General features: G+C 36.5%; 1 protein-coding gene across 7 annotated transcripts in view; it reads left to right on the top strand.

Moving 5' to 3' along the window:
* SLC4A10 (solute carrier family 4 member 10) overlaps positions 1-17,892 on the top strand; it is a 373,536-nt gene that overhangs the window by 318,308 nt on the left and 37,336 nt on the right. For all 7 annotated transcript variants that reach the window (XM_043991252.1, XM_043991249.1, XM_043991250.1 and 4 more), the window contains 4 exons: positions 1,443-1,548; positions 10,045-10,206; positions 12,764-12,877; positions 13,495-13,656. In XM_043991252.1, coding sequence (XP_043847187.1) covers positions 1,443-1,548; positions 10,045-10,206; positions 12,764-12,877; positions 13,495-13,656 — 544 coding nt within the window. The remainder of the gene's footprint in view (positions 1-1,442; positions 1,549-10,044; positions 10,207-12,763; positions 12,878-13,494; positions 13,657-17,892) is intronic.

The raw sequence follows: 17,892 nt of genomic DNA, 5'->3' as shown, positions 1-17,892 counted from the left end.
TTCCATTAATGCTATCCTAGCATTCATTAAGAGAGGCTCAACAAGGGGCAGCTAGGTGGCGCAGTGGATAGAGCACCGGCCCTGGAGTCAGGAGTACCTGAGTTCAAATCCAGCCTCAGACACTTAATACTTACTAGCTGTGTGACCCTGGGCAAGTCACTTAACCCCAATTGCCTCACTGAAAAAAAAAAGAAAGAAAAAAGAGAGGCTCAACAGCTACAATGAGGGAGGTCAGGGTGCCACAGCCGAGGAAGGAGATGGATAGTGAGGGAGTGCCCGCAGAAAGGAAACTGTGGGGTGAAACACTGGGGATGTTTTGTCTAAAGAAGAAAGGACACATGGGAGCAGACTTCAATTATTTGAAAGACTGGAGAAGGAAAACTGGACTTGTTCTTCTTGTTTCCAGAGGGCAGAACTAGGAATAATAAGTTGAAGTTACAAAGAAGATAATGGCTTGATGTATGGGGGGAAAAATAAGGTGGTAAATTCCCCCATGCTAGAAGTGTCTAAGCAAGGCTTACAACTTGTAAATGACAACATAAAGGGGATTTTTGGTAAAGTGTAGTTGGACTCCAAGATCATTTAAAATTCTAATATTCCATGATTCTGTGATTTTGTAATAAATGTGCAGGTTCTCCAAAGGTAGAGAATGAATCTTTATCTTCTTTTATCCCTCACAGTACCTAATAGGATAAATGATCAAAGAACTTTTGTTGAGTGATTAATTGACCCTCCCAAATGGCTCAACTAGAACAACACCATATAGTGACACTCCTTACATTCTAACTTTATCTCAATTACGATGTTTTAATCAATATATGCCTTTTTTTCTCTATAAAATGTAATAATGGGACTTTGAGAAAAGCTCACCTATATATTTTCTCTAAGGTGATATGCTTGGATTTTATTATTTGAATGAGTAACATGTCACATTGAAGAACATGGGGAAAAATCAAGATATGGCTTCATCTTTGGGCTGCCTTTGATTCTCCTTGGTTGGGGAATTTCAAAGCAAATGAGACTTATCGGGCCTACCTGGCATTTGGATTTGGGGCATCAGAAATTAGCCCAGTGGATGTTGAGGCTACCTAGATTTTAAAATATAATTTTCCAGATGGAGGAGCAGAAAGCACATTGAATTATAAGCTTCTTGAGGACCTAGATAATCTTATTTATCTTTGTTTCTTCCTCAGTACCAATCACACTGCCTTGTTCACATATTCAATAAATATTTATTCAATTGATTTGAATTTTTCCTAATTGGATTGCCTGCCTCTCTTCTAGACATAGGAAAGACAACAGGAAAACTGAGTATTATTAGGCTCAAGTGAGCAAAAGTGCCTATTTACAGAGTCTAGTTAACATTTGCTCGTAAATAAAACTTATAAATGAAAAAGAAACACTGGGTTTTTGGTTGTTTTTTTTTTTTTTTGCTTTTTCAGATGTAACTGTGTGGAGCCACATAATCCTAGCAATGATACCTTGAAGGAATGGAGAGAATTCAATATCTCTGCCTCTAACATAATTTGGGACAACTTAACTGTGTCAGTAAGTGAAACATTGAAAGATTAATGATAGCATGAATATTCTCCTTTTGCGGGGGGGTGCTGTTGTCAAAATTTGAAACCAGTTATTCCTACTAATATTTAGGAATGACAACAAGAAGATGTGTATGTCATTAGAGAAATGGAGAAAGATTTTAAACCTGAGCAATTTCAGTTACATTTTAATGAGCTAGTTATTACTTTTTTGTCCTTATGTACATGCTCATGTGAGAAGTAGGACTGAGTCTCATTGTGCCTTTACTCTGAAGACAAATTTACATATGAACAACAAGGGACTATGACTGAGATTAAGTCAAAACACATTTAATGACAACAACGGGTTTGACCTAAATTCTACCAGATGGCAAAACCAAAGCTGCCTTGTGTGGAAAGAATCTATAAGCTTTTATTTTAAACTCCCCTCCTCGCCCCCCCCCTCCCAATATTCCTCCAGCTGTTCAGGCTACAGTGAGGGGGAGGGGATGCTTTGTTAACGTCTCAGTTTAGCTGCTGAAATGTTGTTTGCAGCATTCTCTCAATACCAGCTATGGGAAGCAGAAAGGTTTGTCTATTATGACAAATAATTCTGCTCAAATAATTCCTGTTGCAATGTAACAAGGGAGATGGAATAATAAAGACAACTGCCACATATTTGGGGTTAAATGTGTCAGGGGAATGGTTGAAAAGAGAACCAGGATACATTTCTTACTGAGAACCTCCTACAAGAAAAGGCAAGATACAAAAGTGGAATTTTCACATGTGGTAGGACTGATGTGAATGGAGACCACTCAATATTGGGACCTTTTATAACCCCAGACCAGGAAGCTGCATCAGGGAAGCTGGGGCCAGTCAGATTGCATAGGGGAAGGAAGCTGTTAGGGTCAGGAAACCATTGGTCATATCACAGCGTGCCTGCTTCCCCATTACTATTTCTTCTGGTCTGTTGTATGTATACCTATCCCATTTCATGGTACTGTTTCTTTAATTCTGGCTCCACCCAACCGTATTTCACAGTTTTCTCTCACCACTATCTTCTTTTCTTTGTCAATGCATCATAGATCATAAGATCATAGACTTAAAGTTGGAGGAGGGGACCTTATAGGCATCAAGTCCAAAACACACACACACACACACACACTTTACAGATGAGGAAACTGAGACATAGCAAAGTTAAAAGATTTGGCCGGGATCATGCAGCTAGTGAGTGTATGAGGTAGAATTTGAACACACATCTCCTTGATCCCAAACCCAATGCTATCCCTCAAAGCTGGCTCTTTCTCTTCTGATCTCCACACCTGCATCCCCAGATGCTCCCAGGACATCTCTGTCTCTGGATATCCCACTGGGTCGTTGTGTTTCCTCTTGAACCTGTTTCTCCTTCTTCACTATTTCTTTTCATAGCTCTATTGTTTGTCACCTAGTCTACAAAACTACAGCATTACCTTTGCTTTCACCCTCTGTATCCATTCAGTTTCTAAAATACTGTATATTGCACCTCTATAACATCTCTCACATGCAGCCCCTTGTCTCTATTCCCATTGCTGCCACTCTAGTATAAGACCCTATCACTACCCACCTAGGCTATTTCAGTTGCCTCCTAACAAGTTTTCCAATTCCACTCTTTACCTCCTTCTAATATGTCCTTCACACCACTGTTAGGATACACTATCTTCTGTAGGGGTTTATTAATGTTATTCTTCTGTTCAAAAGTCTTTAGTGGCCGGGGCAGCTAGGTGGCGCAGTAGATAGAGCACCGGCCCTGAAGTCAGGAGTACCTGAGTTCAAATCTGGCCTCAGACACTTGACACTTACTAGCTGTGTGACCCTGGGCAAGTCACTTAACCCCAATTGCCTCACTGAAAAAAAAAAGTTAAAAAAAAAAGTCTTTAGTGCCTCCTAATTATCTACTAAGTTCAAATATCTAACCTTCCCTCATCCCCTGGGTTTCATATTGCCTTCCATGCCTCATCTTTTATTATTCTCTTCATATACTTTATGATCTGATCTGAACCGTTCTTCTGAACCTTACATATGATAGTTATGTCTAAAATGCCCTCATTTCCCTGTCCTCACTTGTTAAATTCCAACTTATCCATTAAAGCTTAATTTAAATGCCATCTCCTGAAGGAAAATCTTCTCTGTTTCATTTCCCCTCCTCCTTACCCCATTGATGTTCTCTTACAGTGTTTTATTCTACAACTCTAATGCATTTGTCATGCAATATTGTATTATTATAGTTTTCTGTCTTTGTATTATTCCCTTATTAAGGGATATGAGGGGAGGAACTATCTCAAACTTTTTATCTCCCCAAAAATGTAGCACAGTACTTTACATGCTGAAGTTGCTTAATAAATGTCTGTTGGATTACTGTTGCTTAATATTCACTTTCTGTACTCTTCTATCTTCAATTTTCAGCTGATGTTTTTTTTCTATTTTGTTATTATTTTTCAGTTCTGACCTGTGATTTCATCATAGACTGGCCAACTATCTTTTGACTTTTAACCTTAAGAGAGTTGCCTGGGGCACTAAGACATTAAGTGACTTGTCCATGGTCACACAAATAGTATGGGTCAGAGACAGAACATGTCTTCCTGTCTTGGGTTAGCACTCAATTCACTACACAGCATTACCTATTCAAATTGTATTTTACTTAAAGCCAAATAGTTCCACCTATGATTTTAAAGGATAATGAAATTTCTGTGAAAGCAGTGGGTCTGGCTTTTATATATTCTGGATATTAACCATACTACATGATTACAGGAAAAATAATTAGATATAAGGTAGCCAATCCAGCAGAGTACATTATGAAAGAAAGACTTGCAATAATAGTAATCTAGATAATCACATGGTACTTTTTAAATATTATTAGTTTGAGGGTCAAACATTGTATTCTGAACAATACTTTCCAATCAAAGCAAATCTAAATTGTTTTGGTTGTTTTTTTGTTCACTCACTAGGCGTGAACATTCTGGCAGGAATTTTCATATTATTTTTCATTAACTAAAAATGGGTTTTTTTGCAATGTATAATTGCTATTCTTGACCATAAATGTCCTTTTCCACCAAAATAAAAGCTAAACAGTGGCTGTCTTCTCATTCTTAAAGGTCTGTATTTAAAGGGAGCATAAGGAAATATTCGGTTTTCCTTAAAGGAGTATATATATATATATATATATATATATATATGTGTGTGTGTGTGTGTGTGTGTGTGTGTATGCATGTGTATATATACACATACACAGTATACTTATACATATATATACAAATATATATGTGTGTGATCGTTCAATTATACATTGCAAAAAAAAACTGCTTTTAGCCAATGAAAAATAATATGAAAGTTCCTGCCAGAATGTTCATATACATATATAACTACCTTCTTAAAAGATTCATTTCTCAATGGTATCAGTATTATCCAGAAGATTTTAAAAGCAAAGTATTGTTTTAGGTACTTATCAAATAGGAATAGTTCTCTGGAATTACTGCTTATTCCATTCATTTGAGAATTAATCCTAGATGTATCCCATTGTTTTATCAATTATCTCACTTACTGCTATTTAATTTTTCATATGTTTGTGTCTGGTTTTTCTAATTCAAAACCTCCTTAGGGCAGAGACCATGTCTTATTTGTATCCCTCATGATACTTCAGGATGATGGATAAAATCATCTTTTCTCTCCATTTTTCAAACTTAGATCTAGCCAAAGAAAATACAGAGGCCGAAGAGTTTGAGGACCTTAGATCAAGAAGTTAAGGGGAAGGACACAAGCATTTACTAAGCACCTACTCTATGCCAGGCGCTTTATAAACATCTCATTTGAAGGAGTAAGCAAGACAACAAAATGAAGGGATTAATTATTCTAGCCTTTAGATAATCTTCCTCCTTGTCTTCCTTTCTTCTGTTTGATCATCTTTCAGGATATCTGCTAAGAAATGCAGAAGAGTATATGATAATAATAATAATTATTATTATTATTTTATGTAGTTCTTGAAAGATTATTAAACACTTTATATACATATTAGTCCATTTTGGGACCACTTGTTAGCTATTGTTACAAAAGTTTTGAGAGAAAAGTGTTTGAGGTGATTGGCAAAATGGAGACAAGATTTATTTGTGGCTTTTCATTAACTACACTGTATCCCTATTATTCACCAAAGTTCAACTGAAGTTGAGAACAACTAGAGTGGTTTAGAAAATAACAGGGATTTAGAATCATAGATTGAAAATTGGAAAGAACTTTGGAGTTCATCTATTTCAACCCACTCATTCTACAGATATGAAAACTGAGTCCAGAGACTGAAATGATTTGCTGAAGGTCACACAGGTAGTAATAAGTAGCAGGGGTGGGTTTTCTAACCACCACCAACACCCCAAAGAAACAGTAGTCTTTCTATTACACTACAACAATTTGCCTTAGGAAAAGAGGCAGAGCTCTTGCAGATAATTAAGACAAATTTTATTTCCAGAGAGTTCTAGACTTATGTGGGTTAGATCATAAAAATGAGTTTTTCTAAGTTTTTCTATCTTAACATATTATGGTTATTTATGAGTATGAGGGCAAAGATTCCTATTTCATCATTTTCCCTCATCAGTACCTCCTACATGGTAGGTTCTTAATAGATTTTGGTTTTGGTTTTGTTTTGGTGAGGCAAATGGGGTTAAGTGACTTGCCCAGGGTCACATAGCTAGTAAGTGTTAACTGTCTGAGGCTGGATTTGAACTCAGGTCCTCTTACTCCAGGACTGGTACTCTATCCACTGTGCCATCTAGCTGCCCCTTAATAGATTTTTAATTGGGATTTTTTGTTTTCTTTTTGAAATTGAATTGAATACTAGATTTCTAAATACCAACTCCTTATTGACAGGTTTCTGAAGTATCATTAGTCAATAAGCATTTAATAAGCACTTACTACATTCTAGGCATGTTGCTAAGCTAAACACTGGGGATACAAAGAAAAGCAAAAGACAATCCCTGTCCTCAAAGAGCTTAAGCTCTAATGGGTGAGACAGCATTCAAACAACTACGTACAAATAAGATAATTTGAAGACAATCAACAGAGGAAAGATACTATTGTTAAGGAGGATCAGGGTCAGCTTCTCTCATTTTCTATGAGACTTGAAGGAGTCCAGGGAGTCCAAGAGGTGGAAATGAGGAGACAGAGTTTTCCAGGCATTGGGAACAACCAATGAAAATGCTGCCTGGAGTCTACAGCAAAGAGGTCAGTGTCACTGGATTAGAGAATATGGAGGAAAAGTAAGATTAAGACTGGTAAAATAGGAAGATACCAATCATTCAGGGTTTTAAAAGCCAGAGGATTTTATATTTAACAGAGATCCACTAGAGTTTATCAAATAGTTGGGTAACATGATCAGACCTGTGCTTTAGGAAAATCAATTTGATGAGTGAAGGATAGATTGGAGTGGGGAGAGATGAGTCAGGGAGTCCAACTGACAGGCTATTGGAATAGTTGAGGTGTGAAGTGATGAAAGCCTACACCAGGATAGTGGCAATGTTATAGGAGAGGAGGACATATTAAAGAGATATTATGAAGGTAAAATTGACGGGATTTGGCAATTGCAGACTGCTCTATGGTATAAAGAAGAGAGGGGAGAATTTTCCTGAGTGATCTCCTTATACCACACAGACCAATTCAAGGCAAGATTTGCCTCAGCTGCTCAACAGAAAAGAGGAAAGCTGAGACCTTTAAAATGTTCCCAAATGAGAATTTAAATCCCAAGTCTTTTCATCTTGAACAAAAGAAAAATCAAACTTTGGCGTACCTTACTTCTTCACCATAATCTGTGGGGTTTAAAAAAATTTCTGTCTTTCCTGAAGAATGAAAATTTTTGTGGACTCTGCTGCCACCTTATGGGGTAATGAGTGTTTAGAAAGATTATATAATATTCCCTTCCTGGGAAATTCTAGAAAGCAATGATGGAGGACAACAGCCAGAACAGACTTTTCCTATCTGGTACTCCTAGCATGTCTCCGTAGTACCTGTGTCTATTGCTTTTCCCACTCTAAGTTTAAATGGCCCAAATTCTGACTAATTTCTCTCATTGCCAAGATGTGCTGGAGAGAATAATATGCTTCAGTCTTAATTTTCCTCTACCTCATTTTTAGTTTTTTCTTAGCAGGTGCTATGCAAAATTATTCTTCCTTATGTTTCAATATGATCTTCCCCAGACACACACACACACACACACACACACACACACACACACACACACACCACCACCACCACCACCACCACCACCACCACCACCACCATCCTCTCTATGTAGATTTCGAATTTCTATTTGAGTTTATTTATACTCATTCCTTTTTTGTCAACATTGCTCTGACCCAGGGGAAAAAATAAAGGAAAATTTGATCTGTGGTTCAAGTGGAACAGAGACTCACATCTAGCCTCCTTGAACTTCCATACTCAGTGCCCTTTCATTTGCAGGCTGCAATAGAGAAGAAGCCTTTTTGTATGTTTATTTGTTCCTTTATTCTGGTCTTGTTCTAAATATCAATTATCGATTGATTGTATCAATGATTGTATCGATGATTGTATCAATATTCTTTCATTGGATTTGCTTTTTCTAGTGGCTTAATTCTGATAATGTACAAATTACAGTAAATTAGAAATATGTAATAATAAGTGAAAGACAGACCTCAGTGGCTCTTAGGCAGGTAGGCAAGCTTCCTCCCCACTGGATATAATACATTTGCTTCCAACAGGTGTGCCAATAGATTACAGGTTCTTTGAGTACAGGGATTTGGGGGGGGTGTTTCTTTGTTCTTCTTGTACCTTACTCATAGTATGTGCTTAATATGAAAACACTTAGGAGCATAATGAATAGGACATTGGACCTGAATTTGTATCTTGCTATAGGCATTTACTTAAAGTTCACCTACATCACCAGTTTGCTGAAGATCAATAAAATGTTCTTCAAACCTTAAAGCAGTATATAATTGTTAGCAATTATTTTTCTGTTATTAATAAATGCTTGTCGAATTGGATTGAAATGATCTGACTTGGTAGGATTAAAAATTTGGACAGAGAATGTATAAAAGAAGAGTGAGTGGAATACATCTTTCTCTCCCTGTGGATCTCCCCTCTATTCTTCTGTTACCCACTTGTCTAATTCCAAAATGGGAAAATGGTTTGAGTGACATTTTTTCTATCTCTCACTGATGCTTGCTTGAAAGTTATTCAATTTTCTCTTGGGCATGATCATGGGATTCTGCTGCATTTTCCTTATGATTTGCCCCATCCATGAACCACTGAAAATCATACTTCCATGTGCTCTTCCATTTACTAACTTTATGTGGTTGTGGGCAAGACACTAAGCTTTCCTGACTCTCACTTTCCTCCACTGAAAAATTAGGTAGCTGGACCAAATTAACTTGATTGCCCCTTGCTTTTCTAACTAATTGCCAATCTATGAGCCATAGATAATTTGGATACCTTAAAAACTAGATGTTCATTTGAGAAGTTGATGGTGAATTTCAAAATCTTGGGGGGGGAGGAGAATGAAATATCTGAAAGATCATTGTGTTCTTGAAGCTTAATTTTCCAGGAAATGCTATTAATCTTTCCCAGTTAAAATCATAAAATGATGAAAAAATGTTATAGTTTTTACAAGCACACAATCGCCTTCCTTTGATGGACAAATTATGCCTGGCATCTAATTTCTTCACAATCAGATCAATATGACTTTCCTGATTTAGCCATCCAGATGGATTGTTGTAGTCACATTTGAAATACATTTAATCTTAAAAACATAGGTATTTTTTACTAAAATGGGAATTCCTTGCCCTTTAATTTTCCCTTCTATTTATTGATGTATCTCGTCTTCATTCTTCAGCTCAAGTCCTTACCACTTCCATCAGATCTTCTCCACCTATTCTAGCCTGCTAGGATCCCTCCCACCTCTGAATCACCTTTGCATTTATCATCGATATCACATGCTTTAGTACTTGCTCATCTTCTAGTTTTATTACGTATGTTCCTTTTGCCTCTCCCACCAGTTTTCAAGCTCTCCCTAGCATAATGAGACCATGGTAAATATTCAATAAATCCCTGTTGATTGTTAAACCTTAGGTTCTCTTTCATAAATAGATGTAACAATTTATAACTTAGACCTATAAAGGAAAAGGTTTAAGAATGTTCATGTTCAGGGACAGCTAGGTGGTACAGTGGATAAAGCACCAACCCTGGATTCAGGAGGATCTGAGTTCAAATCCAGCCTCAGACACTTGACACTTACTAGCTGTGTGACCCTGGGCAAGTCACTTAACCCTCAATGCCCCACAAAAAAAAAATGTTCATGTTCAACTTTCATATGGTAGAGCTCTGATAGAACAGGCTACAGGCCTCAGAAAATCTTGTGGAGTTTAAGCTAGGTAAGCTATTCAGACCTTTAAACAAAAACTAGCTACATCAGCACTGTATATATTCTAATCTCCACTGGTTCTTTAATTTCACCATTTGTTTTCATTCTCTTCAACAGGAATGTAACTCTTTGCATGGAGAGTATGTTGGAAGAGCCTGTGGACACGAGCATCCATATGTTCCAGATGTCCTCTTTTGGTCAGTGATTTTGTTCTTCTCCACAGTGACCCTGTCATCAACATTGAAGCAATTCAAGACTAGCCGGTATTTTCCCACAAAGGTACCTTGGTCATATTCTCTGTTAGTAATGGGCAATATAATATGAAAGATGTTATGTTGAAATAGTTGTTATATTTGGACTGAGTTTCATCCACACACTCTTTTCCCACCTCCAAATGTCAATGACAGCCAACTATAGCCCTCTTCCTCTCTATACACTGATTACTTTTACCCTGGGTGGCTGCCTACCTACCTTGCCTGTATTAAGATCCAGCTCTGCTTCATCATCCATTGTGTACTGCCTCTTTTGGGGCTCACAGAGATCTTAGAGAACCTTTGTAAGGCTCTACCTGATATACGATTCAAGGCTTATTGGAATGTTGTTCAGATTTGTAGGCGATGGGTACAAAAAGAAGTGTCAGTCCCTTCCTCCCACCCCAATTACATCTGCATGTTTAGAATCGAAAATAAACAGAAACAGCTTAGTTCAATATTTAATGCAGCAAAGTAACACCTATAACGTCTGATCCAGCCAAAAACAAGCTCTTTAGGGGGTGAGCTGAAGATGATAATCAAATTTCCAGACTGGGAAAATGCTTCAAGTGCTGTTCCTGCCAGAGAGGCCTTCTGTTTGGTCTCCACCTCCTTCCCCTATGAAGGTGGAAGATTTCTTTTTCTTTTAGGCTGAATTTATCATTTAACACAGAGTAACCCATCTTTTTAGCCAAAACAAAAGCCATTGCATCTATTTTGTGTACTTTGAAGACATCTCCTCATAAGCCAGGTCCTCTTTAATTTATGCATGTCCTATGGAAAAGATGCATAGCACAATCCTAGGACCACCTTTAATTGTGTCTATTCTTCTTTTCCCATTTCTCCATATTCTCATTGTTGTCCTCATACACCAGATGAAAGAACTGAAACATCCTTAGCAGCAGCATCTAAATAAGTCTCAGGATAGTACATAATTATATTCTAAGCTTCTGAGCATAGGAAGACTAGAGTTCAAATTTGGCCTCGGACACTAGCTTTATGACCCTGGGCAAGTAACTTAACCTCTGTTTGCCTGAGTTTCCTTATCTATAAAATGGGGGTGATCATAGCACCTACCTTCCAGGGTTGTTGTCATGATCAAATAAGATATTTATAAATCACTTTGCAAACCTTAAAGCCCTCTATAAATTCTAGTTATTGTTATTTGTAACTGTTTAAAATTATATTGTCTAATGGAAAAAAGCACTGAGCTGAGAATCATTAGAAATATATTGAAGTCCTATCTCTGCCACTCACTAGATGTATGACCTTGGGTCAATCACTTCATGGGCCTAAGATTCCCCATCTATGAAATGAAAGAGATTAAACCAGATCATAGGATCATAGATTTAGAGCAGAAAGGGATTCTAGAGGTCCTCTAGTGCTTCCCCCTTATTTTATAGATGAGGAAACTGAAGCACAGAGCTATTAAGTGATCTGCCCTAGAACAAAGCTTCTATGGGGTCACTACTGAATGTGGGGGTTGTGAAAAATTTGGCAACAGTAAGAAGTTATGTATGCCTATTCTATATACCTATATACCCAGGGTTGTATAAAAATTTCTTGGACAAAAAGGGGTCACAATTTGAAAAAGTTTAAGAATCCCTGCTCTAGATCACATACGTAGTAAGTTGCAAAACCAGGATCAGAATTTTTGGCCTCCAACCCCAAATTCAGTGTTCTGTGTACCACACTCACTTTCATGAGGAGTACTAAAGACCCTTCCTTCTATAAAATTCTATTACTCCATGTTTATTTTCTTAGTCCCCTTAGTGCATATCTTCTCCCAAATGTTGAAAAGTCTTTTCAACAATAAGCCATGAACTTCAGGCAAAATCCAGACTACCTAACCTCATTCTGAATTCTCAAAGTCATGAACTTGGAAACCTAGCAGATTTGGATTGTCAAATATTAAATTAGGACACAACCATCATTGCTGCTATGTTCCAACTAATTTTAAAATTTTTCTATCTGTGGCACAAGGAACTTAGGCTTAGGTAGGTTATGTGTGTGCATGTTCATGTGCATGTACGTTTGTGTGTGTGTGTGTGTGTGTGTGTGTGTATGTGTGTGTCTTCTTGATGTGTCCTGTAAAAGATATTTCTGGGCCTCTCAGGTCCTTCATGTATAAAATGAGGGGGTTTGACTTTGTTGTTGTCATTCTTCAGTCATTTCAGTTGTGACTGATTCTTTATGACTCCATTTGGGATTTTCTTGGCAAAGACACTGAAGTGGTTTTCCATTTCCTTCTCCATCTCATTTTACATATGAGGAAACACAAAAGGTTGTGTAGATGGTCTCAGAGTTCTCTTCTGACTCTATCTAGCTCAATAACCCTAATTCTAATCTACATTTAGGTATAGCTATAGCAATGTTTTGATTTATAAACTGTTGACATATTTGTTTCACTTTAGATGGAAAGATAAGGATAATAATCAAACCATCCATTAAATAATGATGGAATTTTGTGGCTCTAAATTACATTTAAAATATTTGCCATAAGCTTCATTTTCTTTGACTTACATGACAATGTGTAATACTTCACTGCACCAAATGATTTTTTTTTTGTTTTTCATTACATCTAGGTTCGATCCATAGTGAGTGACTTTGCTGTCTTTCTTACTATTTTGTCTATGGTTTTAATTGACTATGCCATTGGAATTCCATCTCCAAAACTGAAAGTTCCAAGTGTCTTCAAGGTAAAATCCTCCCCTCTACTCCCCTTCTCTCTTCTTCTCTCTTTTCTCCCCTCAGTTCATCTCCTCTCCCATCTTCTTACCCCTCACCTCCTTTTCCCTCTCCTTTCCTTCCATCCCCTTCTCTCTTCTCTTTCTCTCCCCCAATGAAGTGTATAAACACTTGTGTAAAATTTATAACACAGAATAAATACCAATTATTATTGATTTATCTGGTATTATTTGTCCAGCTCTAATCTTTGTTGTGGAGGTGCTAGTACCTCAACCATTTACATGAACATTTAAGAAGTGTAGAATGACGGAGAGGTAAATGAAGTTTACCAGTCATTACTAAAACTTGGGTACACCATTAGAAAAAAGAAGACTCGAGGAGATTTTTAAAAACCTGAAAGAAACATCCTATTGGCATTTCTAATTAGTATTTCTGCATATAACACTACTGATAAGTTAAAAGATATTTATAAAGTTAATGCAATATATTTTAATTCAACTTATGTTAAATAGAGTAACTTTTTAAATAATCCTTTGTACTTAAGACAATATTTAATTCTATTTACTGAGTGATCAGCTCATTAGTTTTTATTGCATATTAACAGTACACATTTTTAAAATTCATACAGCCTACTAGGGATGACCGTGGCTGGTTTGTTACCCCATTGGGACCAAATCCATGGTGGACCGTGATCGCTGCTATAATTCCAGCTTTGCTTTGTACCATTCTTATCTTTATGGACCAACAAATCACTGCAGTCATTATCAACAGAAAAGAACACAAGCTAAAGGTAGGTTTTTAACCTTTCAACTTAAGTCATGTAAATTTATTTAACTGGAATTGATTAAAATTCTTTAGACTTTCCATATTCTGCCCCATTTATTATTTTTAAAACTGTAATATGCAGTCAATTAATCTTAAGGCTTTGGTTCCCCTTTTAATTTGGCCATATATATATATATATATACAACTGTGTAAATTGTAGACACCACTTTTTAGTCTTCAAATTCTTTCCTTTCATTCTCTTGAAAGTTTTTCTAACTAAAAATTGTTTTCAAAAAGTAAAACTAGAGGGGCATGAGGCATTCTCACTGAATTCAATAAATAAAAATTTTATTTATTCTTTTAATAAATACAATAATATATTTGGATGAAGGTACTTCATCTTCACTTAATGCTAACTAGATATTATTTCACTTTGCTGCTGTGAAAACTGAAAAAATTTTAACTGCTATGTAATTACTATGGGATGCTTAGACTGAACACTTTCCTTTTCAGTAACCCATGTTAAATGCAATCAATACAGTTATTGAGTGGTTAAAAAAAACTAAAGCAATCCTTATGAAAATAGAACATGCACTATCTTGTTTTTGTTCTGATATCCTGGGGAATTGCCAACTATTTTCACATGCCTACCCTTGAAAACATAGGGGGAAAAATTTTAGATTACCAGAGCAATTGAAATCATGTAGTGTTTTATGGGATTGTATGTGCTTTGATGACATAAGAAAATTTCTTTTTTAAACTATTTGTTTTGATGCAGATATGATATTAACTTGAAAAAGCCCAATGCTATATCTATTTGTATTAAATAAATGTGATGCCAGGAATAACTGTATGGAGAGCAGAAAGCTAAACTATTACAATTAGAAAGAACAACTTAGTATATGAGTCTTTTTTTGAAGATTATACATTATATTTATTATTGTCACATGTCTGATAATTGCTAAGCTTTTCTAAATGATATTTTCATAATAATTTGTGTATTATTAGAAGACATCATTTGAGATTAGTGAAAGCCTTCAGTAAAAATTTACCAGTCTTAGAATGTCTCAATTTAGATTTCTTAATTTCCCAACTATCAAATAGTTGATTGGATTTTTGCCACTCCTCCCACCAACCACCCCTCCCCCAATCTCTTAGTTTTTTTTTTTAACATTTTCACTTGGTCTATTCTCATGCATAAAAGGCCATAGTAACTTTGGTAAATATCATTAGAGCCACAGACTGAAGTAAAGATAGCCATAAAACAGACTAGATTATTTCATTGTTAAACATCATTCCATTGCTTTAATACTTTCCAAAAAGTGGTGAAAACCTCCCCAAACCCCTACTCTGAAAAGAAACAAAAAGGTCCTCTTGTGTTTTAGGAGAAATGAAAGTCATATTATAAATATTGGATACATTTCAAAGAAGATTGATTTTTGAAGCCTTAATGGATAGACAGAAATCCCCTTATTTCAATGGAAAGTTTTCTCGAGTAAAGATAGCAATCAGAGTGTGATTCAATCAGTAACTTGTCTAACCATTCATGACAGCATCTTTAAAATGATGTAGAGTAATAGAAGGATTTGGGGAAAAGACTCATATTTTAAGTCATTTTGTAACCTCCTCTTTTTCTTTTGTCTCCCATCCCTCTATTCCAATTCTCAGGGGTTTTTTGTATATACTTTTTTTTTTTTAGTGAGGCAATTGGGATTAAGTGACTTGCCCAGGGTCACATAGCTAGTAAGTGTGTGTTAAGTGTCTGAGGCCGGATTTGAACTCAGGTACTCCTGACTCCAGGGCCGGTGTTCTTATCCACTGTGCCATCTAGCTGCCCCCTTGTATATACTTTTTATTGGCCTTTCTATGATCTATGATCTTCTCTTTTTTTTACCTAGAAGAGAAGAATACTTTCAGACTACACCTCTTTGAAAAACAATCTAAGGAATACCAACTTGTTTTCTTAATTTATAATTTGTTATTTTTATTTTTTACATCAATTTATTTTCTCTCCCTTCCTCTTCTTTGCCCTCAATTGAACAATTTAAGAAAGTGTCAAACCCTTATAACAAATATGCATATTCCAGCAAAACAAATCCCCACATTGGCCACGTATAAAAAGGTATGTCATAATCTTCACTTAAGTCTATTTCCTTACTCTTAGAAAATATGCTTCATCTTCAGCCTTTCTGAAATCAGAGTTTGTTATTGTACTGCTCAAAGTTCTAAAGTCTTTCAAAGTTGTTGTTCTTTATAACATTGGTGTCATTATATAAATTGTTCTTTTAGTTCTGTTCATTCTGCATCAGTTCACAGAGGTCTTCATAGTTTCCTCTGATACTGTCCATTTCTCTATTTCTTATGGTGCCATAATATCCCATTACATCCATAATACTATAATTTGTTTAGCCATTTCCCCAATAGGTTGGCACCTCCTTGGTTTCCAGTTCCTTGACATTACAACAAGAACTGCTATAAATATTTTTCTACATATGGGACCTTGTCCTCTTTCTTTGATCTCTTTGGGATACATGCCTAGCAATGATAATTAAGGGTCAAAGAGTAATCACATTCTATCTACGTGGGTTTTGAAATGAGCTTTCTACCAATGGGGGAAATTTTTTTAATCACCTTTTTGGAGAGAAAAAAGTTTTTATGAAAATCTGATTAGGATCATCTCAATGTGCATCTGCAGACAGTTCACTCTTCTTTGACATCACTTTTAATAAGGAGCAATACAATCACAGATCACTTGAGTAAATGAATGCATTTGCAACATTCTCTTGGCTCCGCATCCTCTTGAGGATTATAGCATTTGATGTGTTCTTTTCTGCCCTCTTTGTCAGCCTGGTTCTTCATGTCAATCTATAGTCTTTCATGTGGTTAACTTGACAGATGCAGGAAATTGCTGCCAAGCTTTGGAATGAATTTTTTCAGCAGTGGCATCTGGGTATCAGATGGTCCTCTTGGCTGGCCTCTTGTCTTGCTGCATGTTGGTTTTAGTGGGGTCTGGTGTAGCATCACCTGTTGCTATGCTCCCTTTTCCTTCCATATGTCCGTTTCCTGTGATTCATATATGAATGTGAGAATCAATGCTCTAGTCCTGTCTCTATCTGAGAATAAATTCCACAGAAACATGTCAGGAGGTAGAGATCTCTCTGTTATGCACAGAGAGGGGGATACTTCCTCTTGGCTGGCATTTATTCCAGCTACTAATTTAGTGAGGAAGTCCAAGTATATAAAGACACATTTTAAATGAAAGTCAAGTAGGAAGACTTTGAGGTGATGTGAGCTTCTTGAGTGGTTTTCATTTTTTCAATTTGTATTTAATCAAGATGTCCTCCTTGGTACATGAAACTATTGGGCAAGATGGTATTTTTATAGTTTCCATCCTTCCCTTTAAAGAGCCACAGATTTAATTCTAGAAAAGCTTTTTTGAAGGAATTGTCTCTCCTGCCTGCTTCTTCTTCTAAGTTAGTATCCCACTTAAGTATGAAACAGATTTGGAAATCACAGTTGTGGACATTGAAACCTTCTAGGAAGCTATATCTCATAATGAAACCATAGGGAACAGCAAGACTACGATAAGCCCAAGACATGCCTAAGGCCTCTCTTCCAACCCCCCAAGCCACCTGCTTCCTTTTGGGATTCACTTAGCTTTCACTTCCATCACCATCATCATCCATGAACCTGAAGGGAATATCATTCATTCAGAAGAGATGTTTAATGGTAACAGTTACCTCGCATCTTTCATCATTCTGCATTCTCCAAACTCAATGGTGGCTATGGTCAAACCATGCATATTTCTTACAAGGGTTTTGGTTTTTTGTCCTTTGATTTTCAAAGGGGGAGGGATAGGAGGGAGAAAAAATAAACACTTAACTGGGGGGGAAATACAATTTAAAAAAAGAAAGGGATCTCAGAGATGATCTAGTTTAATCTCTACCTGAACTTGAATTTTCCCTATGACATAAAGGCAAAATGATGCTGTCAAAAGACTGTTGGATTTGGAGTCAGAGTATGTGGGTTCAAATCCCGGTCCTAATTTTGCCACTTATTTCTTGCATGATCTTGGGTAACTCTCTGAGCTTCAGTAGCCTCATCTGTAAAATGAGAAGCTTGCATTAGGTAGCCTCTAAGGTCACTTCCAGTTCTGAATCTCTGATTTTATGATCTCTAACTAATGGGGAAATGGAACCTAATAGTTCTAATTGTTAGGAAGTCAAACCTAAATATTCCTTTCTATAATAGACACCACTTC

The sequence above is a fragment of the Dromiciops gliroides genome, chromosome 3 (assembly GCF_019393635.1).
Source record: "Dromiciops gliroides isolate mDroGli1 chromosome 3, mDroGli1.pri, whole genome shotgun sequence".
NCBI lineage: Eukaryota > Metazoa > Chordata > Mammalia > Microbiotheria > Microbiotheriidae > Dromiciops > Dromiciops gliroides.
Note: the sequence above shows the minus strand (reverse complement) of the source record. Positions and strands in the feature narration are given on the sequence as shown.